This window comes from Prunus dulcis, chromosome 6, assembly GCF_902201215.1.
Source record: "Prunus dulcis chromosome 6, ALMONDv2, whole genome shotgun sequence".
Lineage (NCBI taxonomy): Eukaryota > Viridiplantae > Streptophyta > Magnoliopsida > Rosales > Rosaceae > Prunus > Prunus dulcis.
Window position 1 is genome coordinate 24,234,176 of NC_047655.1, and position 26,240 is coordinate 24,260,415.

Here is a 26,240-nt window from a genome sequence, read left to right on the forward strand (position 1 = left end):
ATTTAGGGGGGCCAGGGCCACTCCAGGTCTAAGAGTGACTCCGCCACTGGGCATAGGTTAGTTAGCCATGACAATAAATCTCCCTCCCTTGCATCCAGTTTGAATAATCATCTCCGTCGGTTAGAGATTTTTTTTTTCTTCAATGGAAAAGTCACTTGTTCAAAAGAAGAAAACAAAAGGAGAGCCGAAGAATTTATATTTAATACAAATGGCATGCATTGTAACAACAAGCACCAGTGGTCTAGTGGTAGAATAGTACCCTGCCACGGTACAGACCCGGGTTCGATTCCCGGCTGGTGCAACCTTTCAATTTTTTTCTGGGCAGCCCATTTGTTTTGTATTTTTTTTTTCTCTTTAATCTTTTTGTTTATGTTTTTTTTGGTGTCACTTGTCTTGACCTGCCTGGCTTGAGAGAGTTGAGGCTGAGGCTGGTGGTGTTCTCGACAGTCAGTCAGGAGAGCCTCTGTGCACGTGCAAACTGCTGCTAATCTATATTGGCCCCACTGGATTTGACCTTCACCATTCACAATTGGATGAGCTGGCTGCACAGTATCTCCAGCTAAACAATTCATGTTAGAAAAGTGAAAGCAGCAACCTAAATGCAATCAATCATGCAAAGGCACTCACTGACAAAAACCCTGTAATTCAAATGAAACACACCGCTCTCGCTCTGTTGTCTCTTCTCCTCTTCGCAAGTTGTCCAAAATAAAAAAACATCTATTGTTTCCTGCTTAATCGCCATCTTTCTACTAAACAATTACTAGTGTTCACCAAAAAAAAAAAAAAAAAAAAAAAAAATTTGCATGAGAAGTTACAGAGCAATGCAGCAGGTGTGGCTTGTTAGCTTAAAATATCATGAACCCTGTGCTGTGTGTCCCTGATTTCCCAAACACTACCACAAGTGAGGTGAAAGATTCCTTGATTTTATTAATGGTCACCAACTCAATCAAAGGGCACTTATATTTTCAAATCAAGATGATATATACAGATTTGCAGACATACATATATTCCAGGATCATGAAATGCAACCCCCATTCGATCGAACCGGCAATCTTATTAGTTTCATAATTTCTGTATGTAAGCTCAAATGCATGAATGCTTAGACACAGCAAGCATAATTTTTGAAGCATTCTCAACACTGTGTCTAGAAAGTTTTGTGATGTTCTTAACATGTTCACAGACAAGATGAACCTTCTGCTAAATTTTTAAGGCACCATGTTGATGCAGCAGAAGTGCAGATTCTTGACCATTTGATTTAGATCATATCCAACAGATTTTCTTCTCCATATTCTAAACTTTATTAATCAGAGTTATTCATTACACACAGACAAGAAAACTTTTTATGTTTGGGGCTGTTTATGGAAATGAGATGTAGATGAATGCTTTTGCCATCACAACAAGCAATGGATATGAATGAACAAACCCCAACTAAATTAAAATTAAGCAGCTTCTGACCATCTTCCATTTGTTTAGAGATTATGGGAACTTGAACTAGCCTTAATTTAATTATGCTCTGCCATTAGTGATAATTCAACACTTAATTGCATATTACAAGTTGACAAATAAACATGTTACAGATCTTGTTCCCTTGATTGAAAGCTCAGTTGTATTTGTAATATTCTAATGCTTACACGTGTAGTCTTCTTTCATTTCCCCTTCTCACAGACAACCCCATTAATTTCAAAGTACAAGAGTGAATAAATTTATTCATAGAATCCGACAATTGGAACTTTCCATCAAATTAGCCACACAATTATATAGGATCTGCTTCAATGGAAATCCCTATAAAGGGCTCTCAGAGCCACCATCTGATCCTCATTGCCTCAGAACACAAGCATCTCCAACACCCCATTTAAGCAAAATGGCTCAATATCAATTGCTTCTCCTTTGCTTGATCTTAGCAGATGCTTATGTGAGTGTAACCATGGCTGCAGATGAAAAGGCTCAAACCACAGAGCAGCCTAATTCAGCTTCAATCCCAAGCACACAGGCTCCAACTCCAAGTCCTTCTAATGACAAAAACTTGTACAAGGCACAAGCACCTGTGATTAGGAAACTTGGAAAGCACCAAGCTAGTGAGAGCAAGCCACCAACTTTAAGCCCAAGCAGTGCACCAGCTTCCACAAATCCAAGTCCAGAGACTGAAGAGAGTCTGAGTATCGTAGAAGAGGAGATCCACCTAAAAAAGCACCACCATTCTCCGGACAGGTCGGTTGCCGGTGGAGGTGTGATCCTGGGAGGGCTTGCCACCACCTTCTTGGTGGCAGTTTTCTGCTACATAAGAGCAACTGCAAGACATAAAGCAGATACTGCTGGACCTGGTGCTCATATTGCTGGCTAGTTTTGTCATATGTATGTAAATGGGTGTTATATTTAAGGTTACATCATTGTAAAGAAATTGATACCAAGTAGAATATGATATTGAAGCCACTTCATATGCGCCTTCTAAATTTCATGTAGTGTAAACTAAAAACTGCCTTTAATAGAAACTTGGAAGTAACCACATTTGTATCACATCATTTTTCATTCCATGACTTGTGAAATTTGAAGATCACAAAGTGGCACTTCATATTTAACCGAATTGGAATTAGAAAGGGAATTTAGGAGAGAAGAGGAATTAGAGTTCAAGAGAAGAACTAGATACATGGAGGAGAATCTATAAGTTTATAAAAACACAAAAGATAACACAAAAATAGATAATTTCATTCATCAATCAACTACGAGAATATCACTAGTTCAATAGCTAATCGACAATCTTAATCATACATTAAAAGGAAAAGAATAGAAAACTAACAATAATATAGGAAGCAAAATCAAAGTAACCCTATTTTAATTCTCTAATCAAGATAACTATAACTATAAATAATTTTCGATTTATCTCATTTCTTTTAGCATCCATAATTAGAAGAACCGAATTCACATCGTGGTGGCCCTTATAGCGACTCCATTGGGCCTTAATGTCTGAAATTTCCAGCCCAAAGCACAGGGTGCATATATAAAACCGCGAACTCTCCCCTCTCTCGCAAGAAAGAAACTCGTTTACATTTCTAGAAACAGAAAAGAGAAACAAACCCCCCCGATCAATCACACTGAGACAGACTGCAATGGCGAGCGACAAGTCGGTGATGGCAGTGATCAGAGCCGCGAGGCCATCATTTCGCAATAACAACGACAAGGTCGTCTTTGCCGTTCACGCCTCCTTCCTCGCCTACGGCTACGTGCTCACCGCCGCTGGCCCCCCTGCCTTTTCCGATTCTGCTCTCTCTTCGCCTTCAACTGGTACTCGCTCATTTAAATGTTGAAAATTTCTTCCTTTTTTTTTCTCTAAAAATGATTAGTAAATTTTCTAAAGTTTTCTGCTGTTGTTTAAATGGGGTTTTAGATGAAGTGGGTATGGACCAGTGGAACGAGCTTGACGACGAGTACGCGTTCGTCTATGTGAACCCAGAAAAGGGTTCGAAGAAGGTGCTGGTTAAGTGCCTTGTAATGAACGATAAATTGCTTGTAGATGCTCTGGCTGATGGGAGTTCTGAGCCCCTCCATCTTGAAATCAAGTAAGTTTTTTCCGTGATTCTTAGTGTCGCTTCAATTGGGCACTTTCAATTCTTGCTTCTTACTGGTGTTTGGGTGGTGTTTTTAACAATTTTCAGCGTTGGTGACCATGTTGGAGAGAATGGGGGTAGCAATTACTCTACACAGTTCAAGAATTTGGAGAAACTGGTGAAGAGTCTGGAAACACAAGTTTTGACTAAATTAGATGGGTCTTCCAGTGTCAGTTCCTCTAGTAACCCTTTAAGGTAATTGTGTTTCGTCTTAGATTATCTTTAGTTCTGTTAAATATGTTGTTTTTATATGATCTAGAAGTGCATTAAGATTGTGCTAAATTAGTCACGGTTACAAAAATTTATGCATACGAAGTGTAAGAATCATGGAATGTGCTTTTTACGGATTGTTGTGTTTTCTTTGTTGCTGAACTTTGCAGTTCAGAAAGGAATGACAGATCAACGAGTGAGCCTGTTTATGGACCTTCTGGCTCCCAACCTAATCCTTCAGGGTACATCTCTCTCTATATATGTTTTCATTAAACTTGTATTAAGTCCTTTGTGTGTGTGTGTGTGTGTGTGTGTGTGTGTGTGTGTGTGTGTGTGTGTGTGTGTGTGTGAGTGATTCTAGGGCCCTGTATATGAGATTCGTTTCAGTATTTTTAATTAAGACAAGATTGATCGGAAGCTTAGATTGTAAGGCCTGAGTAGGAGGGACTTGACTCAGGTTTGTCAAGATCGTACCAGTAGTTAAGCATTTCATTATCTAATCTAGGCGATTATTCTTAGATTCCCATCTATTTCATTATCTAATACGGGCGATCATGTCAAAATTTTGATTTGCACCCTTAAAATGTTTTTTGCCCCTTTTAACATTGGTTACTTATGTGTTTAAGTTTTTAAATTCCTATGGCTTTCTTTGCAGAATGGTGTTTCCTCCTATTAATCCTACTGGTGGTTTTAGTGATCTTCTTCCTGGGCCTGGTGCTGGAATGTATCCTACTAGGTATTGTACTTCAACAAATCATGATGTTGACCGTCATTGCAGTTTACACCCAGTTTTATTGTTCCAAGTTTGAACACATACATGTTTTGTCCATCTTTCAGGGGCGGTTTTAGCAGTGGGGGCATGCTTCTAGGTTTGTACATACTTCTTTATTTTTAATGTGCTTGATAATAATCATATGAAGTTTTTTTTTTTATGACTCACATTTCATTTGTCATGCGAATATAGGACCCAATGATCCTCGATGGTTTGGTGGCGTTGGAGAGCCTGGGTTTCCAGGAGGAGAACCGTGAGTTGTTACTCTCTCTATTTCTCTCCCTTGCTTATGTTATACTTTGTATTGCTGTTCTAATTTTGGTTGGATTTATTTTTGGAACAGGGGTTTTCCTCGTTTTGATCCCCATAGGCCAGCGGGTGTTCCACCAGGTGCCCGTTTTGATCCATATGGCCCTCCGGGAGTTCCTGGTTTTGAGCCTAATCGGTTTGCAAGGTAATATTGAAATTACATTTTGCATCAGTACCCCCATAATAACTTCCTGAAAATGATTTAATAAGGCATCGACTGAACCTGGTATTCCATGTGTTTGAACTTTGAACTAGTTTGTATTATTTTTCTTGGTAATTGTTGTTTGAGCGTTATGAATGAATGGGTGGCATAGGTTACATTGGTTTTTTGGTCTGAAGTTTAATGGTATGGATGGTTTTAGTTACTGGTTTGATTCTGTGATGGAGGTTTTCAATGAAGGTAGTGTAAGTGAGGTTTTTTTACTCTTTTTTTTTTTTGGTTTAAAAAGAAAAAATCGTTTCCCGTAAAGCAGATGGAATTTAAACTGGGCTCGCACCTGGTCTCTGCCCAAGAGAGCTTCCATAATTTTAAGTTTGGCACTTGTTGTTTTCTCCCTTGGAACATGAAAAAAAATACATATATTCAGTATCTTTTTATAATGGGCTTAACTGACTATTCACTATCTTTGAGCCTGCTTAATCAGTCAGGGTGGTATTGATTGGGGCTCATCCAAATACATGCATAATGTTTTGGTATTTTGGATTTAACAAATAGTGAAAATGTAGGCACAATTCACTTAGCTTATCATAATATTCTATGATTTCTATTTTGTTACAGGAATCCGCGGAGGCCAGGGAGCGGGACTCATCCAGACCTGGAGCAGTTTGGGGGTGGCTCAGATTTCATTTAGATGTGTGATGCAAAAGAGCTGTCCTTTGACCTCAAATAAGAAATACTTGAGGACTTACAGGAGCTAAGAGATGATCTTGTTTTTCTTTCTTTTGGCTTGCAAGTTACCTATGTAAATGAGAGTTTGTACAGAGTTTCTAACATGCTATCTGTAATGCGTATTCTCTCTCCCTTTTTCTTAAAGAGCCTTTATGGTTTAATGCAAGGATTAATCAGATTGCACAGGAGATTCATTGCATCTTCTACATTTGTTACATTAAGCAATCAAAATTTGTCAACCAAATGGAGCTGGATTTTGTGAGTTAGAATAAGATCCTGACCGTTCTTTTTATCGAGAATTCGTTATACTTTTTGGTTTTCGTTAATTAGGAAAATGTCGGTAACCATGAAGTAATTGAGTTCAGTTGTCTCATTAGATGCTTCCAATGTGGTCAAATTGATTGGTACCTCACAATCTTCTTACCACCCTTCCTTCTATTTTACCAAGAAAAGTAGACTCCATTTACCATACTTCTTCTTACCACCTTTTACCAAGAAAAGTAGACTGCATTTACCATACTTCTTCTTACCACCTTTCCTTCTATTTTACCAAGAAAAGTATACTCCATTTTACCATACTGACCCAAAATGACCGAAAAAAAAAAAAAAATTGATGTTCTCATGTTGCAGAGATGACAAGGGTAGGGCCCAACTGACCCACCCGCTTGAGAAACTTAGTGGAGAAAGAGGAAGTTTCCACCCAAGTCCCAGTACTAATTTCCAAACCCGCAGAAACGTAAGGAACCGGAAAGCGTGTGACACATTTCCGAGCATTTGCTCTAGAAGCCCATGTTATTAGTTTAAGTCTCTTTAGGCCCTAAATCAAGCAGAAAAAGCCAACACCTTCTAGATTGATAAAGACACGAACTATTTCTTCACATATAAAAATAACCCATCATTGTTTTCTTATGCCCATCTATATCTGCTGCTGAAGTGTTTGTAGAAGCTGTACAGTTTTTTGCTGGAAGAAAAAAAGAGATATGGGGCTGCCCAAGTTTTATCTCCTACCTTTGTTGCTTCTGATTGTTGTTTTTGCATCAAAGAAATCTTCAGCTGTTGAAGCAAGGCCACTTTCCATCTTGCCACAACAAGGTAAAAGGGTTTGATAAAAACATGTACCCCAAACTCTCTCTGTTTTTCTGAGTTCTTGATCAAATTGTTTAACCAGATGTCCCGACTGAAATCAATTGTAGGATATGCAAAGGTTTTTTCAACACTTGGAATTGCTTGCGAGTGCTGTGATGGAGCTGGAGGTGAATGCACAAGTACATGGACTGAGCCTTGCACTAGGCTCAAATGTCTTCCTTGGAAACATTATTAATAGCTGAAGACTTCTTTTTCTTCTTCTCTTTCCAGTTGTAAATAAAAATATCTTACATATATATATATTCTCTAAAGGGGACGATGGGACGCCATGTATTTTCTAGTATTTTTTTTGCTTTTTTCTTTGTTTAAAATAGCTTAGTGTGCGGACATTCGGATGAGAGAATAAATATATATATACTAGTGGAATTATATTAGTTTCTTCTTTGGTTTCAGTTCTGTTCTTTGTTTCATCAAGTTCTATTACATGGGAAAACTTAATTAACATCATTTTTTGTATGCTTGAGCTGATTAAGCTTCAAGCTACCTAAATTTCTAACTAGAATCTTACTTAAAGAACCAATTTTCTAGGGGCTGTAATTTTTTCATAATTTGAAGTGATGTGTGTGTGATTGTATGGAGGAGTTTTATGTGGGAACTGAGATTAGAAACCCGGCTCAAATTTCTTCACAGGAGGACTTGCTGTCTTCATTCTGATTCCATGAAAATTTGACTTCTATAGGCCCCTCCCTCCCTCATCATACAATAATATGTAAGTAAACTTTCATTAATAATTGAGCTTTGCCATCATATACCAGCTTCTTATTTTTCTTCTAGATGCAAGATGAAGAAAAACCATCTGTTGATTTGGTGGCTTAAATTTGAAGCCCGTTGGTAGGTTTTAGGGTGACTTAGGGCTTTCAAGTGAGCCACATGTTCCCTTAATACCTGGCATTCGTGTCGTGTTTGTTGTGTTCTTGTCAACCCGCTTTTCTTAACGGGTTGACACGACACGACACGATAAAAAAATAGGTTAGAAATGTCAAACACGAACACGACTCGTTACAATTCGCGAATCACACGACACGACACGATAACCGATTAAGACTTAAAAACAAAATAATAATAATAATAATAATAATAATATAAACAGAAATATTAAACAATTAAAAAATTGAACCAGTTAAAAGAAAAAATCGAACAATCACAGCGTCTGGATCTAAAAGAGGATGAGAGTGAGCGAGAGAGAGAGATGGAATAGGGGTATCTGCGCTACCACCCTATTAATGAGTTTGAACCTTTCTTTAAGAGCTTGGGTTTGAAATCAACCGAGTATGTTCCTCTTCTTCCTCATAAATTGATTCTCTTGATTGATGATGATTTGCGGCTTCATAATTATGGTGAAGGAAAAGACAAAAGAAAGTGAAGAGGGAAAAAAAAAAAGAAAAAGAAAAAAGAGAGGGTAAATTCACAAAAATGCCTCCTGAGCTTAATGGGTTAACAAGTATTCACAAATTGATACGACACGACACGACACGACAGCTTAACGGGTGACTAACAAGTCAACACGATAACTCAGACCCGAATACTGAATTTTTTGTGCGAATTCGTGTCGTGTACAATATTGCCATCTTTATCCCTTATGGATCATTTTCTTTTTTCTTTTCTTCAAACACAAGTGATAGTCTAAACAAGGGTGATTGGTCTGCAAGTCAAGTCAATGGGAGGGGAATTTCTCACATACGACTACTAAGGTGTCATGTGGGTTCGAACTTAAGACCACTAATGTCACATCCCAAGATCGGCTCTGCCGTAGTACGATATTGTCCGCTTTGGGCTCCCTCTCTACCCTCACGGTTTTGTTTATGGGAGCTCACGAGCAACTTCCCAGTGGGTCACTCATCCTGGGATTGCTCTAGCCCCAACTCGCTTAACTTCAGAGTTCTCATGACTTCGAATATAGTGAGCTTCCAAAAGGCCTCGTGTTAGATGGAGGCGGGCATGTACATATAAGGCACATCACCCCCTCTCGGTTAGTCGATGTGGGATGTTACAATCCACCCCCCTTAGGGGCCTGACGTCCTCGTCGGCACACTCGCACCACACGGCAGAGTGGCTCTGATATCACATATAGAGATCGGCTCTGCCGTAGCACGATATTATCAGCTTTGGGCCCCCATCTCTACCCTCATGGTTTTGTTTTTAGGAGCTTACAAGCAAGTGAGTCACCCAACCTAGGATTGCTCTAGCCCAAACTCGCTTAACTTCGGAGTTCCGATGACTCCAAAACTAGTGAGCTCCCAAAATGCATTGTGCTATATGGAGGCGGGCATGTACATATAAGACACATCACCCCCTTTTTGTTGGTCGATGTGGGATGTTGCAACTAGTTGCAAGTCAAGACCATTTTTCATTGGGCTAGACCTCATTGATTTTTTTGAGTACGAGCGATATCTAAATTACTCTTAATCAATCTAATTTATGAAAATGGGGATTCAAAACTTGAGTGCAAAGGAGACGGAATCACTAACTTGACCAACTAACCTAACCCATATCTCCCTTATATAATACTAGCCTTCAGCGCTTGCAAGAGGCTTTTTTTAAAAAAATTTAAATTTTTTTTAGAATTTTTTTTTATAAAAAAGGTAGTTATGTTCCATAAAACTAAGATTCATTATTTGATTGTTTTTTTAATTTTAATTTTTTAAATATGAAAAAGTGTGAATTTACAATATTATCTTCATTTAATTAATAATTTCAATTCATAATATTTACATTAACTAAGGACATTTTTTGATATTTTGAATGTTTTACCATTTTCTGTATTTTTGCTTTATATATATACAGTCCCCTTCTATTGAGGGATCCCTCAAATAATTTTATTTGATGGACGCCCTTTGGGGTACCTTACCATTTTTTTTCCAATGATCCAAACCATCTATTTTTTAGGTCTTCATTCATAGATCATCCTTACAAAAAATTAGACAAATCGAAAACCGTTTCGACATCCAGTTGTGTCTTACAAAATCAATGAACACGGTGCTTCAAGAAAATACTAAAATTTCAATAACTCAATTGAGTAGTCAAATGATATATGATTCAAATGATTTTTTGTAGAGATGATCTTTGAATGAGTATCTACAAAATAGACGGTTTGGATTAGTGAAATACAATCCGGAGTGGGACTTACAAGAAGTATCCTTCAAATAAGCTTATTTTAAAGACCCTCAATGAAAGCTCTATATATATATATATATACACGACAATAACGCTCATTTATATAAACAAGGATGTTCATTTGATATCAACAAAGTTGGGCTTGAATCGGCCACTCATAAAGGCCCAATAATTATATCTTAGGTGGGTTTAATCCAAACGAATTAGGCCCACTTATTTCTCATATGGATTCAACCTCAGTGGGCTGGCTAGCTCAGCCACCACCACCTTGGTAATAATTTTCAGAATTTGTACTTCTTTTCTATACGCACCAAAACATTATAACAAAATTTTCAAATCATCAGACCAAATAAAAAATAAATAAATAAATAAATCAATGCCTGCCTTCATTTTGTAGTTCAGTGCAGGATTGAGGGCAAAAATGTCTATGCCTTGGCCTTGCTTATAATTGAAGTGTGACATGTTAAAGTGCCAGGAATATGTATAATGTAATGAGCATGACGCTTTATAGGGAACGGATGATTTTTATTAGTGGCACATTTACTTATATAGAATGCGAGTAAAAAGAATGAAGCCATTTCCATTCGAGGTCATTCCAGTGTTTACGAACACTTCAATAATCAAAACAAGGGTGCTTAAATCTTAAATAGTACTTTAATAAGGGTACGAAACTTGATGCTGAGTTTCAAAGCATGTTAACACCACTGTCAAAAAATTTGATAGATCACCATGCAGATCAAAACCTGATGAAGGGTGCCAGTAGTTACACAGAATCAGAACTTCAAATGAATTTCCACTTATAGTTGAAGGAACAAATGTCTCTCAAGCAAAGTTAAGTTGTATTTTACATATTTAGTGATTAAGGCCATCTCCAACCCATGAGGTCAAACCCAAAAAATTCCAAATTATTGTCTAAAATCTCTCCCAACCTAAAAAAATAAAGGAGCCAAAATTTGAAAACTCAAATTTAGACCCAAATAGCAGTCTAAGTATTGCCTAGACCCAAAAATAAATAAATTAGTAGAGCCCACCTACTGCATCAGCCGGAGGTGCTAGAATGCAGAGGTTATTATGAGGAGGTTATGTGCAGAATGATAACAACCGTCAGTTTTAAATGAACGGTTCAGATTTAAGTAGGAAGTTTTGTTACAATCGAGTTAAAATTACCCATCACAAAATGAGCAACCCGGAACTTCTCTCTTTATATCTCCTATTTTCTTTGAAACAGAGGCCCAAAGTCCTATCTCTGCATCAGCAGCCCATGTGCAAGCTTTCCTTCGCTAGGGCCCGCCAACAGCCCATGTGGAAGATGCTGTTTTTGGCTTGTAGTGATGTTATTTGTTTTTTTTTTTATCATTTTTTTATATATTCTAATATTAACTTAAATCAACGATATATATTAAATTTAAACTATTTTAACGGTAAAAAAAGAAAGATCCAGTGGTTGAAATTTAAATCCAAAGATCAAAATAATATTTTAACTTAATCTAAATCCGATCCAACATCAAAACTCACCCCAACCTCTATAAATACCCACTCATTTCTCAAATAATCTACCAAAAACATTATATTTGTAGAATTTCAATTTTTTTAAGGTCAAATTGTTCAAAAAATTAATTTATGAAGTTATTTAAAAAGATTAAATGAAGAAAAGTTATCCATAAAAAAAAAAAAAAAAGACATAAATCATTCTTGAACAATTTAATAAAGTTGCGGACTTAAAATTTGAGTCCGGAAGACTGGGAGAAAAAATGATTTGAGTCAGGGCAAAACCCAAATAGTTACTTTTTGGAAGAACAAATTTTGAGTATAGCCCTTCATGAATTGGAGAAGGCCTAACTCAAAAAAAAAGTACCAGTTTCTTTCTCTTCCAGGAGTTTGAAATGAAAATTTCTTTTGATTTAATCTAGTTCTGGTAAGAAATTGATCTGCAAGCGAACCCAGTTGGGCTTGAATCAACACTAACTAAGAAGGCCCACTGGTTCCTGATATAGACCAGCACCAGCTAATCCCAACCACCTCAGTGGGCTGACTGGCTCAGTCCCCACACCCTAATAATAATTTTCGGAGTCTGTACTTCTTTTCTATTCGTAGCAAAATATCGTGCAAAATTCAAATCAATGCATGCTTTATTTTAGTAAGCTATAGAAGGACTTGTAGTTTAGTGCAAGGACTGATTGCAAAATATCGATACCATGGCATTGGCCATGCTTTATAATTGAAAAACATGTGTAATGTAATGAGCATGACACCTAACAAGGAGCCGATGGGTTTTATTTATATTTACTTTTTTATTGAAGTTGTGTTTTTTCAATCTTTGAAGACGACAAACGAACTTGAGACCTCTTTTATCAATTATAGAGACTTTGTATATACGCAAACTTCTTCGAAAGACATATAAAAATGTTTTCTCGCCATAACATTTCTTCGAATATTTTTGTCATAATCTATTTCTTATGAGTTATTTTGGTTTTCCATTTTAGGGCGAATCTTCTGTATTATTTTACCATCTAGAGCATTATAATGATAGCATTTTAAGGCCTTTTTTTTTCAGCCAAGAAATTGATTAGATAGGATTATGAAAAAGAAAAAGAAAAAGAAAAGAAACTTTACAACAAGAGAAAAAAAAGTGAGAGAAAGTGGAGCCAAATCCAAAAACTGGAGCCTACTTTAGAACACGCGACCCTCGCAGTGATGTACGTTGGCAGAGAGCTTATGTGGGGCAATTGATATCATGTTCTTAACGTGGCTCTCTTTGAATTTTTGCACTTTTTCTCTCTCTCTTTTGCTTTTGTTCTTATCCATGAGACTGGTTTCATTGGCTTGGCTCATAAGCAGTGCCGTTTTCTGATTGTTCTCCTTCTCCTCGTATTATTTTTTTTATATATAATTACATGCACATGATGTTCTCGGTGTTGCAACCTCATCCACCCACATCTCTTATCACCAATTCCAATTTTCCATGTCTGTGTAGTAAGCTCACTCACATAGGGTTTAAGGTTTTCTGGCTTTCTGGCTATTGGGGTGAATTGTAAACTTATGTATAATTATATATTTGCACGTATTCAGAATTTATTTTAATTATCTATATTAAAGAGAACGAATCACCAGAGTTTATTTTTATTTTGAAAATAAGTGTATTAGGGATTTTCTTGACCATAACCCAAAAATAAAAATTAAGGGAAACTAATAAAATCTAGCACAATAAAAAATGATATTGACCTGTACATCAGTTATCTCATGTTCGAATACCTTGACAGTGTGTGTATGTGAGAAAACCCCCAACCTGTGTAGTTTAGATTATCATTCATATTCAAAAAAAGAAAACCAAAGAAAAGATGGTTGTTACAAAGTAAACTTTTATTTCTAGGAATGTCTTTACGTGCACATATGAAATTAGTTGGGACTTTTTTTCTTCCTCCTCCTACCATTTAAGCCACAGAAAAGGGAGTACTTTATGATTTCTTACAAACTCTGCCGAATTAGAAGACTTGAAATGTTTCAATTAAGTTGACTATTTGTAACATAGTGATTAGGTAGCCAATCTTCCTCGTAATTCCTGAACTCAATTATAAAATCCAGCAAAAGCGATTTGGAAATTAATATAATTATAACGCGAGAAATAATATGATGTTTTTGTGGCAGTTATTGTTTACCCAATGGTTAGAGTTGGTTAGAGCTGTTGGAATTGTTAGAAGGTTGGTTTGCTTAGCTGTCAGCTGTTAGCATGGTTACTTACTCATTAAGCAAAGAGACTAAGTAAATGTATATATATATATATATATATATTGTACTGTACAACGATTAAGTAAGAAATATCATTCAGTTTTCTCATCTGCTCTTAGAAACTTCCAGTAAACTCTTTTCTTCCTCTGTCTCTACTACCATGGTTAGCATGGTATCAGAGCCCTTCGTGGTTCTGGGGGCCTGATCTTTTGCTTCCGCTACTCTACTCTTCCCTCTCCTTTCTTCTTCCCTCTGGTTTTTGCACCTACTGCACCGTCTGCGATTTTGCCATTCCTTCACCTTTGTTGATTATGCAATTCGTTTCTGTCTTCGTTTTCTTCGAGTTCGCAATTTTCTTCGACCTCTCGCTTCTGCAATTTCTGCAATTTCTTCGTTTTTGTTCTTCGTGTCTCACCTAAAATTCTGTAATTTCTTCAATTTCTTTGATCTGCAATTTCTGTGCTTTCTCTCTCTCCTGCTTTCATGGCGACTTCACATCTCAAGATTGACGGTATTCTTGGTCTTATCACGATCCGGTTGAAAGATGATAACTTCTTGAAGTGGCGATATCAACTTGAGTCTGTTCTGGACGGCTAAGATCTCTTTGGCCATTTTGATGGCTCGAACATTGCTCCTCCGAAATTCGCAATTTTGGATGAGGAAGGTGTCACCTCTGCACTCACTGCAGCCTACAAGGACTGGGTGCAGGTCGACAATGCACTTCTTAGCTTGTTGATCGCCACGCTTTCTGATGATGCGCTCTAATATGTCATTGGTTGCAAGACGGCGCATGATGCCTGGATGAATTTGACGGATCGATATGCCACAGTCTCTCGTGCTCGTATCAATCATCTCAAAACTGAGCTTCAGACTGCACAGAAAGGCTCTGAGTCAATTGAGAAGTTCTTGCTTCGCCTCAAGCACATTCGCGATCAACTCGCTATCGCTGATGTTTGGGTGTCCGACGATGATATGATGATTGCAGCCTTGAATGGCCTTCCTTCTGAGTATGATATGATTAGGACAGTCCTGGTTGCTCGTGACACCTCGCTTTCCTTCAAAGACTTTCGCAATCAATTGCTTGCGGCTGAACAAGCTGCAGAGGCACGTGTGCTTTCTTCTCATGCGTCTATGGTTGGCATGATAAGTCAATCCTCTCCTTCTGTTTCTTCCCATGCCTTCTCTGGTTCTGGTCATGGTGATGGTCTCTTTCCAACTCCTCCAACTCCTTCAATGCCTCCTACTGCCTATATGAGTTCGCAGCCTTTTGGTCGATCTTCTTCTCATGCTCCTGGTGGCCAAGGCAGATTCTCTGGCTCTAGACCTTTTGGTCGTGGTTTTCAAGGCAGGTTTCAAGGTCCTCCTAAGTCTGGTGGTGGTGTTGTTCTTGAGTGTCAGATCTGCAGCAAGCGCGGTCACACCGCTATCAATTGTTATTTTCGCAATTCGAATACCTCTTCTCCCAGGTCCTCTTCAACAATTGAATGTCAGATTTGTGGCAAAAAGGGCCATAGGGCTCTAGATTGTTACCATCGCTCCAACTATGTTTATCAAGGTTCTCCACCATCTGCCTCCCTCACTACCTTGGCTGCTTAGGCTTCTTTCTCTCCTGATGCTGTCTGGATTGCAGATAGTGGGGCAAGTCATCACATGGTGCCTCATATGACAACCATGGACTCTGCCTCCCCTTGCACCTCTTTCGATCAAGTCAGAGTGGGAAATGGGGAAGGTTTGCGCATTGATCATATTGGCTCAGCTCATATTCCCACTACAACTTCCTCTCTATCTTTATCTTCTGTTTTTCATGTACCCCAGCTTACGGCCAATCTTTTGTCTGTGTATCACTTGTGCCGGGATAATAATTGCCGTATGATTTTTGATCAATTTGGGTTTTCTATACAGGACAAAGTCACCAACAGGGTTCTGTTCCACGGCAAGAGTGACCATGGCCTGTATCCCATCCCATTCTCTATCCCTTCTTCAACTCATGTAGACAATAAGCAGCCAAAGATGGCTTTTCTTGGACAACAAATTCATTCCTCGTTGTGGCATAGGCATTTGGGTCATCCTACTAATGAGGTTGTTCAACTCATGCTTAGGGAAACACAACTCCCAGTAGTTTCAGATTCCATATCTCAGATGTGTTCTTACTGCTTGAATGGTAAAATGCATCATTTACCTTTCTCTGCAAGGCATGATAAGGCATTTTCTCCTTTCTATCGGATTCATAGTGATGTATGGGGGCCTGCACATTGTAAATCAGTTGATGGTTATCGATATGTCGTCAGCTTCATTGATGAATATACTGGTTTTTTGTGGCTATATCCTCTTTGTGTCAAATCTGAGGTGTTCTCTCTGTTTCGCAAATTTTTTGCCTTTATTATCAATCATTTTCAGGCCTCAGTAAAGTACTTTCAAAGTGATGGAGGGGGAGAATATATGAGTCATCAGTTTCAGGATTTTTTATCTACTCATGGCATTGTTCATCAAATCTCATGCCCTTATACACCTCAGCAAAATGGACTTGCTGAAAGAAAAAATCGGCATTTTGTAGAGACTGCCATTACTCTCTTGACTGAAGCTTCTATGCTTGACAAATTTTGGTTTCATGCAATGGCACATTCAGCTTATCTCATTAATCGGATGCCTAGTAAAGTTCCTGCCAATAAATCTCCTTATTTTCGGCTTATGCAAAAATTGCCTGATATCGGATATTTGCGTGTGTTTGGAACTGCTGTTTATCCGTGCTTAAGAGGGACCAATTCTCATAAATTGCAACCTCGTACTGCTGCTTGTGTGTTCATGGGATATCTTATGGGCTATAAGGGTGTTTTGTGCTATAATTGTTCTACTCAAAGATTTGTCATCTCTCGCCATGTCATCCATGATGAGTCAGTTTATCCCTTCAAGCATCCCAGCACTTTCCACTCCAATATTTTGTCCTCTGTGCTCCATCTCTTTCCATTAATCTACCTTCCACTCTTGTCCTTTCATCTGAGACCCTTGTTTCCCATACCAATCATCCCTCCTCCTCTCTCAGTCGTCGCGAGTTTTCTCCTGCTGCACCATCGCCTCTAGTTCCTCCAGATGCTTCTTCTTCTTCGGTTCAGCCTCTGGCAGATTTTTTTTCCAGTTTCGTCAGGGGAGCATATGCCTCCTATTGATCATGTCATTTCTAGTTCTTCTTCTAGTCTCTCTTCTTCTCAGAACATACATCCAATGACTACCAGGTCCAAATCTGGTCTGTGTCAACAGAAATCTTTCGAGGATTCTCAGTGCTTTACTTCTATGCATGATTCTACTACTCTTGATGAGCCTTCTACTTTTCGTGTGGCTTCTTTCTCTCCTGCCTGGATTAAGGCTATGGAGGAAGAGATTTCTGCCTTAACCATGCAGGGTACATGGTGTTTGGTACCTCGCCCTGCAAATACAAATATTGTTGGCTCTAAGTGGATTTACAAGATCAAAAGAAATTCGGATGGGACAGTTTCTCGCTATAAAGCTCGGCTGGTGGCACAGGGGTTTAGTCAAGAGGCCGGCTTTGACTACGATGAAACTTTCAGTCCAGTGGTACGTCATACCACAGTTCGTCTTATTCTTAGTTTGGCTTCTATTAATGGCTGGTCTTTGCATCAGCTCGATGTCAAGAACGCCTTTCTCCATGGCGATCTTGACGAAGAGGTTTACATGAAACAACCGCAGGGGTTTGAAGACTCTTCTCATCCTGAATATGTGTGTAAATTACAGAAGTCTTTATACGGTTTGAAACAAGCTCCAAGGGCCTGGAATGCCAAGTTCACAGGCTACTTACCTTCCCTTGGTTTCAAAATGTCACATAGTGATCCAAGTCTGTTTGTGAAGATTTCAGATTCAGCTATTGTTGTATTATTGCTCTATGTCGATGATATTATTCTCACAGGTTCAAACTCTCACGTTATTCAAGAGGTTATTACAGATCTTGGTTCAATTTTTGATCTCAAGGACTTGGGTCCCCTTGCCTTCTTTCTTGGCTTACAGATTTCATATAAGTCGAATGGTGATCTGTTTATCAGTCAACAGAAGTATGCCAAAGACCTTTTAGTCAAGGCTGGGATGGAATCATGTCGGTCCTGCCCAACTCCCTCTAAACCTCACACACAGGTTCTTCCTACAGATGGTGAACCTTTAAAGGAACCATCAATATACCGCAGTATAGTGGGTGCTCTTCAATACCTAACTTTTACAAGACCAGACCTTGCCTATTCTGTTAATACTGTCTGCCAATTTATGAACAATCCCACAGAGGTTCACTTTCAGTTGGTTAAAAGGATTTTGCGCTACATTCAAGGGACTTTGCACTATGGTCTTACTTACTCTTCTTCTGTTCCAGTTTCTTTGTCTGCATATAGTGATGCAGATTGGGCTGGGAACATTACCACTCGACGATCAACCACAGGTTTTGTTGTCTTCTTGGGTTCCAATCCAATTTCATGGCAGTCTAAGAAGCAGAGGTCTGTCTCCCGTAGCTCCACTGAAGCTGAATACCATGCTCTTGCAAATGCCTCAGCAGAAGTAGCTTGGATTCGTCAGATACTTGCAGATCTTCATGTCTTTCTCTCAGAACCTCCACTGTTGTTTTGTGATAATATGTCTGCGTTAGCTCTCAGTTCTAATCCTGTGTTCCATTCTCGTATCAAACATTTGGATGTCGACTTCCATTTTGTTCGAGAACGTGTACAACGCAAGGACTTCTTAGTTCAATACATTCCTACTGATGATCAGGTTGCAGATATTCTTACTAAGGGGCTTCATAGTCCAGTATTTGTTAAGCATTGTACCAATCTCAGTTTAGGCACCCTAGCTGAGATTGAGGGGGGGGGTGTTTACCCAATGGTTAGAGTTGGTTAGAGCTGTTAGAATTGTTAGGAGGTTGGTTTGCTTAGCTGTCAGCTGTTAGCACGGTTACTTACTCATTAAGCAAAGAGACTACGTAAATGTATATATATATATATATTGTACTGTACAACAATTAAGTAAGAAATATCATTCAGTTTTCTCATCTGCTCTTAGAAACTTCCAGTAAACTCTTTTCTTCCTCTGTCTCTACCAAGGTCTAAAATATCGGTGATATCGGAAATATCGATACTCCAAAAACACGGAAATTTCGATGGAAATATCGGGATATTATCGATATCGATAAAAATTGAATAAAAACCACGAAAATTGTAAGAAAAACTTGGAAATTTTTATTGAAACTTTGGAGGATGCTTATTCAGTCAATTATCTATTAGTTTATCACAAAAAATTGGAAGGAAATGCATTGCATGATGGATTTAACTAATTTAAGTTGATTATATAGCGAGCTGACAAACACTGTGAGTGTAGAAAATATGTAGTAATTAATTAAAACTAATTAGTTAGGTGTGTGGTTGAATGGTGGGGTGAATGAAGTTGAAACGTGGTGAACAGTTGAAAAGTTGAAACTTGAAAACCAGCTCGGAAGTAGTGTATTATATATATTAGATTACATAGATTATAACCACAAACTTATGACCAGTGTGGTGGTTTAGAGACTGCAATTTTCGGAGGGGAGCTGGGTTCAAGCCTCAGCGTGCGCAAGAGGGTGAGTGAGTTTAATTCTTTTAAATCAGGTGACAACAAATAATTTAAATTCCATACTTTATTATATTTGGGTCGGATAACCTTCGCAATTTAGGTTGATTTTTCCTTTAATGCATTTCGTGTACATGCATTTTCCGGTCATTATGGCTGGATTCCATGAATCTCAAGTGTAAAAACTTAAACGGTTTCCTATATTGTAAATAATTAAGACCCATATATAAGGCATAAAATATTTCAATGGCAAATTGTGTATATTAATTTTCAACTAAACCTCAAAACTTAGATTTATATATATATATATATATATATATATATATATATATATATTAAGTATAAGAAGAGAGGGGTTTCTCACACACATTACAACGGTGTCATTGAGATTTTAACCAAAGACCACTGCAAGTCAATGCCCTTTTTCACTGGATTAGACTTTGTTGGCTAAATTTATAATTTTTTTTTTAGTTTCCATTAAAAATGTTAGATTCTTTTTTTCTAAGAGGTCAAATATATAAGAACTATCATTAAACATATTGAAAGAATTATGTACACCAAACACGCGTGATCACAATGAACTCAATATTCTTGTATAAATTTTGAGTGAATATGCAATTTTCTCATTTACGATTTTCTTTTAAGAGAACATTAAGCACGCTTTCTCATATTCGATTTTGTAAACCTATCTTTCCGTCCTTATAATAACAAATTTTTAGTTCCACCACTGATCATCCTAAAAAAACCAAAAAAAAAAAAAAAAACATGTGATTATTAGATATGTCTAATAACACTAAATTCAAATAATTATTGAATGAATATGATGTAAAAATATGAACGCTGATGGTGAAGTTTATAGGACACACGTATACCGCGCGGCGACCCTCCTCGGTGGTACCCAACCCACGACTCCACCTGCCATGTCCTTACCCATTTTTCGACACTTGAACTTGTGTCGTTTTTGGCCCTTATGACTTCTTTCTTGTGGCCCCTTTCCCATGCCCCATTATCAACTTTATCCATCAATCAACACCATTTAGTTACACATCAAACCATTGTGATTTGGCATTAGATTTTTTAGGCTCACTGTTCATCACACTAATAATGTAGAGATACTTTTATGCAATGGGGATGTCACTTTTCGTTATTACAGCTAATTGCTCAATGATATGCGAGATAACTTTTTCACATATTATTATATTATTGATCGAAAATAACAAAACAGTGCTATTACCGTTACAAGAAATTTTTTCGGCTAATGATGGTCTCAAAATTTCTCATCCAATCACAAAAGATTGGATTAATTTTCTCTTTTTCTACTCAAAATTATAAAAGTTCTACCTTTTCTCACCGACTTTTACTTGAGTTAGAACTCTCATATTTTGCTTATCGATATTTGAGCCACATTATTATAAATTATTGATTTTCATAGAGAAATGCTCTTTTACCTTTTACCATACAATAAAATATGTCATTTGGCAAAAGGAGGTTGTTAATTGTCACATCGAAAATTTTATCATCCGGTGATCAAAAGTACAATTAATTTGTTATATTTCTAAATGGGATGAAAACATAATGATTCGGTTTGAATGCTAATAAGAGTTCTTTCAAAATTGTGAAGTAAAATTTCATATCATTGATTATATTATTATACAGTCGAATAACATAATATGTCGGTGAAAGAGATCTATCCTAATGTTATAATATAACATGCTTAATTATCTAACAAAATCTTGTGAATCCTGTATCCAAATAACTTCCAACTTCCAACTTCCAAAATACCAAACACGAGCTTTAAAAAAGTGGGGAATGAGAGAAGAAGACCCATCTCGGTTTTGGTCCGACAAGATAAAAAGATAAGGTCATAAAGGTCTGGCTATATCTTTGTAAACTGTATATTTCATTTGCCAAAAGAGTACTAAGTGAAAAGTCAATAATGGCCTTGTGTAGGGTAGGGTTGTTATTATCCACTAGGGTTCTCGTGGCAGTAAAAGGTTGGGAGTTATTTTGGAGGGCCACAAGGAAGGACTGCCTGTCCCACGTGGCGCAAATCTGTAACTCTCTTCGACAGGTCGTTGAAGGAAGAAAGAGAGAAAGAAAACCAAAAATAAAAATAGAAACAGAGAGAGAACGTAGGCTGAGACACCGAAGGAGAAAATCATACCAAATATAATAATTACATTAAAATTAATTAATTTAATTTAATAAAAATCGAAAATTTTCGAATTGGGCAGGAGTCCTTTTTGGCTTATAAATTGGGTGGGAGCGACGGTTTCGTTTTTACTCAATATCGCTTTGATCTTTCACGTGTCTCTCCCTTTCTCTCCGTTTTTTCTATTCGATTTGCTCTCTGTATCCCGCCTTCTGTTTTGTTTCTTAGCACAAACAAATTCTGTAGCGGTTTCCTGTTTGCTAAGCTTCGCTTGACGGTGCTTCGGTTCATTATAATTATATATACACATACATATTCATAGCACTCTGCTGAGATATAAAACAGAGAGGCTCTCAAGGTTTATATAACGATACAGGGAGAGAAATGGAGGGGAGAAAGCAAGTTGGGTCGTCTTCTTCATTTACTTCTGAGCTTTTCGGGTCCAAGGAGCCGTCATCCTCATCTGGGATTTTCGGGGCTATATTTGCGCCTTCCTCCAAGGAACTGGTATTGCTTTTCCCCTGTTCAAGTTCTTTTCTTTTTATTGTTTTCTGAATCTCTGAAATCTTTATCTGTTTTTTTTTAATTTTTGTCTTCAATTATTTAATTGGGTTTTGATTGCTATCTTAGCATTTTACGGTATTGCTTTGGATTTTGAGGGTTCTTGACTGTTTTCTGTTTAATGGTATTGGAGTTCTAATGTTGTCTCTGTTTTTCTTAATTGAATATAGGTTAAAGCTGTCGCCTTTTGTTTGATTTTATATTGTTGGGTGCCTGTTTTTGCATTTCTGCTCGTAAAATCTTCCTGGGGTTTATCTATATATATATATATATATATTTTACCCGAAATTGGGTGAAGGCCTTCAATCGTCATCTACAAGTTCATATTTGCTGAATTGGGAGATTTCTGTCTGATATTAAAAAAAGAAGAAGTGGATTTGCATCATCAAGACAAGATTTTTATTTATTTTTAGTGAGAGATTGCATTATCTCTTTTAACGAAGGGCTTTAGAATTATATAATGCTGGGATATGTTTGTTCTTTGGAAAATATTTTCTTTCATCTCCCCTCTGAGCTTTTAAACCATATTTTACAATAAACTCGCAAGTTCTTTTGCAAATTAAATTAAAAAACTTTTGTTATTGGAATCTCTCTCTCTCTCTTTCTGGCTGACCTTTACTAGATTCTGTAAAGTGTATGTGAATATTTATTTATTTTATGTTGTACCAAGTTCTGAGAGAAAGTTGTCTTCGTGTTCATGAAGGTGTTAGGGAGGGAATCTCTGCGTTCTGAAGTCACTGGGAAAAAGCTTACGGATGAACCATTGCACGTCAAACCTGGAGAGACAGGTTTGTAAGGTTTTTCTGTCTTGTATAACTGTTGGTTTTCTTATGGCCAAAGCTTGTATCTATTACAATCTTGTTTAGATTGCTTCTCGCTGCATGTCAGCCATGAAAGGTGGTGGTCCTTTCTTCACTGATGTGGATCTTATGCATATTCCTCCTTAGATTTTTTTTCCTAAATAAAAGATGTATCTTTGGGTTGTCCTATTTTTTTTATCATATGATTCCTGGTTTGATTGGCCGGTTAAGAGATGAATTGTGTTGTGTGTTTGAAAATTGTCTGCTTCTGTTACTCTGATGTTGCTGCAGTTGGTGACTCTAATGGCAGCGAAGGTGAGAGTCAGAACATGCCAAATAAGGACATGAGTTCCTTCTATCAGGATCAGAGAGTACAGCAACCATGTCACCTCAGCTCTTCAATCTATTATGGTGGCCAAGATATTTATTCTTACCCCCAGAGTACCCAGAGCCCTGGATTTAACTCTGTGGTGAGAATTTTTGTTTGTTTTGCTTTTTGTTTTTTCCTCCTTAACAATTGTTGGTTTTACCAACTGACTCTGCGAATAAGATTCTTTAAAAATTTCCCCGGGAATAATGCAAACACTGTGTGAACTTTGGACATGAGATAGTCCCTCCCTCTCTCTCTCTCTCTCTCTCTCTCTCTCTCTCTTCTCTCTCTCTCTCTTATCCTGGAAATTCCAGTAGATTATGGTTGATCTTAATTCCGGAGCCTGATAATTATATTTTATGATTATTTCAGTACAAGAAAGATGGGACTGAAGATGATTCTGGGAGTGCTTGTAGAGGAAACTGGTGGCAAGGTATGATATTTTCAACTTCTGTACAGGAGGTGCATGAACTGCCCTACTGGGACTCTGTATGTACTATTCTGACATTGTTTTTTCTTATGAATTTTTTCATCTGTAGGGTCTCTCTATTATTAAGGGCTCACTTGCCGAGGCATATACCCATCAAGGTATATTGTTTCTAAGTTTCTGAAACATTACTAGGAATAGTAGATGCACTTCTTGTCGGTGGCATCTACTTTATTCTTCTCTTTTTTACTTTCACCTCAATTTTATTTGGATATGGTTTACTAATTAAGCATCTGTTTGTGTATATGCTTTGCAGATATATAGGAAATAGGGTACGTAGCAGCAGCAGATCGTTGCGTGCAGCTGGTTTGTTTTGCTCCAGTCCAGCCCAACAACAGTCGTATGAAACCATAGTTCTCTATATATGTGCATCTTATTTAGTATCAGTGTAAAGAATGATGAAGTGGTCTCCTTATGTAAAGGATGTTTGGTCTAGTGACTTCTCCTTTATCTTCAACTACTGCTAATGTGGTTGAAGATTTGGATATGAGTAATTTAGCTGTGTTTAATAAATAATATATGTATGTTTGAACTCGTAATTGCATGTTTTCTTTCGCTCTATTATTGGTTTTTCTGTAATGTTTTCCCATGGATGGATGGATGGTTTGTATTGTAAGTCTTTGGTCCATCAAATTCGTTAACTGAGACAGAATCTAATTGATGGCATGCATCAAAATCTGGAAGTTAGTCATGGTTTTGTCACCTTTCAGAGACATTGTATGTGGACTACAAAACGTGTGGTCCTAATTTACAGTGTCGGTACATAAAAATCTGATAAGAGAACGTTACCCTATCTTCACGTTCTCTTGCTGCACAAGTCTAAGCTGTCTTTATTCTTTTTTGGTTCACCCATTTTTTATTCTCTCATCTTTCTTTTTCGGATTTTCCCTGTTGATGCCCTAGTTGAACACTGCTTCTTCGTATGTGCCCGTGACATGGTCAAACAAACACATGGATGTTTGGATTTATGCCTTTGGCCCTCAAAACAGTCAAAAAAGTTGTTCTTGTTTATGACACTGCCCTTCAGTTTCCACCTTGCCTCAAAATTTTAGATTCCATTGTTAGTGCCACGTCCTAGAAACTAACAAATCTCTCTTCAAAGACAGTGTGGCCCATAAACCAGAATTATATATCTTTATATCTGTCAATCTGCTTTTGATTTTTGGGTCGAGGTTAATTATTCCCTATCCAAACATGACCTTAAAGGTTAAAAGCAGTCCTTATCCCTTGTCTGGTAGGATATTTGCTTTCCATGGTCGTTAAGGAAGATTTCTGCTGCTGCTGGTGTGGATGGATGGAGATTCTTCAGCCACGCTTTTACAAAGTAATTGGATCATCTGATTTTGATGTTTACAATGAATGTTTGTCTCCAATGGTCAAATCATTCATTTCAAATCATTCATTTCAAACCTTAGAACATACCACTTGTTGGGTCCCAGTAACCAGGGGCATAAAAATTCCTTGCCTTTTTAGCAAAATAATTATTGGGTTTCTGCGCAATTATTGATAACACACATGCACTTGTCACACTGAAATTTGCATAATTTTGTTTATAATTATTATCCAAGAAGGATACAATACATACATGCTACAATTATAAGCTACTAGCTTTTTATTGCCAAATCACAAGCAGTAATCTCCTATTTACCGACGCTAGTAGCCTTCACCTTCTCTTTATGTCCACTCATGGCAGTGTGTAAGCTGCAACATTAGCATTATTATTGCATTAGAACATTAGTAACAAAATAATATAAAATAAAATAAAAATACCTGGCCTCGTATATGTAACGAGTCATTTTTCTTTACAGACAAATCACAGTTACTTACGTCCACATTTGTAGCCAACAGGGCGGTTGGCAAAGTTGCAGCGTTTGGGAATGGTAATGGCAACCTCAGCCTTGACACCAGAGTTCTTGGCAGTGTCAGAGAGCAGAACAGCACAGAGGCAGCTAGGGTTTTGGCCCAATCTCTTCACCTGCTGGCAGCAGCCACTGGAAACAGGAGCGTTTGCATCTTGTGCAGCACTTGCACAAGGAGCAAGCTTGATGGCCTCATCATCTGGGCTAGCTTTTCCACATGCGCTAGCCCCATCAACCCTTTCAAGGCAGCTAGTACATATAACTGCAACCAATCCCAGAATGCAAATGAATTTCATTGGAGCCTCCATTTTTGTTTTTTTGTGCCTCACAAGTTCACAATTCACAAGCTGGAAGTTTAGTCAAGTGTTATCTAGCTCTCACAATGCCACAATGCAAAAATCTGATTATAGGATCAGCCTTTTTATACTTGAATCAGAGCAGAAAATGTGGGTTTTCCATTCATCCACTTACGCCTAATGGAAGTAGCACTAGAACCAAAACAACTTTTTTATGCAGCACTTTTAGCTACACAAATTGGTTTGTGCGTTATTTGTCTCACCTTAACTCCAGTATTCAATATAAATATAATTGATTTCTTGTCCTCACTCTCCTAGATGTGGCCATTACTGACAGTGAAGAAGCTCAGAGGCC

The 26,240-nt window shown here is 37.7% G+C and overlaps 3 protein-coding genes, 1 long non-coding RNA gene and 1 other non-coding gene across 5 annotated transcripts; 4 read left to right on the top strand and 1 right to left on the bottom strand.

Moving 5' to 3' along the window:
- The first annotated feature begins 230 nt into the window (after positions 1 to 230).
- Positions 231 to 301, top strand: TRNAG-GCC. The gene has a single exon. It is a non-coding gene; the product is annotated as a tRNA-Gly (tRNA).
- Positions 302 to 3,014: 2,713 nt separating this feature from the next.
- Positions 3,015 to 6,048, top strand: LOC117633242 (probable proteasome inhibitor). Its single transcript, XM_034366962.1, has 9 exons — positions 3,015 to 3,279; positions 3,383 to 3,554; positions 3,651 to 3,797; positions 3,983 to 4,054; positions 4,468 to 4,548; positions 4,650 to 4,681; positions 4,777 to 4,837; positions 4,928 to 5,038; positions 5,672 to 6,048. The coding sequence occupies exons 1-9, from the start codon at positions 3,105 to 3,107 to the stop codon at positions 5,742 to 5,744; spliced, it is 924 nt and encodes a 307-aa protein (XP_034222853.1). The 5' UTR covers positions 3,015 to 3,104; the 3' UTR covers positions 5,745 to 6,048.
- Positions 6,049 to 6,625: 577 nt separating this feature from the next.
- LOC117632025 lies at positions 6,626 to 7,320 on the top strand. The gene is made up of 2 exons (XR_004586420.1): positions 6,626 to 6,874; positions 6,976 to 7,320. It is a non-coding gene; the product is annotated as an uncharacterized LOC117632025 (long non-coding RNA).
- A 14,150-nt stretch (positions 7,321 to 21,470) lies between these two features.
- Positions 21,471 to 24,291, top strand: LOC117632755. Its single transcript, XM_034366319.1, has 6 exons — positions 21,471 to 22,019; positions 22,777 to 22,861; positions 23,165 to 23,343; positions 23,616 to 23,676; positions 23,783 to 23,831; positions 23,987 to 24,291. Exons 1-5 carry the CDS (start codon positions 21,897 to 21,899, stop codon positions 23,797 to 23,799), a joined length of 465 nt encoding a protein of 154 aa, XP_034222210.1. The 5' UTR covers positions 21,471 to 21,896; the 3' UTR covers positions 23,800 to 23,831; positions 23,987 to 24,291.
- Positions 24,292 to 25,251: 960 nt separating this feature from the next.
- Positions 25,252 to 26,161, bottom strand: LOC117632756 (non-specific lipid-transfer protein Cw18). The gene is made up of 2 exons (XM_034366320.1): positions 25,558 to 26,161; positions 25,252 to 25,431 (listed from the first exon to the last, which is right to left on the bottom strand). Exons 1-2 carry the CDS (start codon positions 25,895 to 25,897, stop codon positions 25,415 to 25,417), a joined length of 357 nt encoding a protein of 118 aa, XP_034222211.1. The 5' UTR covers positions 25,898 to 26,161; the 3' UTR covers positions 25,252 to 25,414.
- Between the last annotated feature and the right edge of the window lie 79 nt (positions 26,162 to 26,240).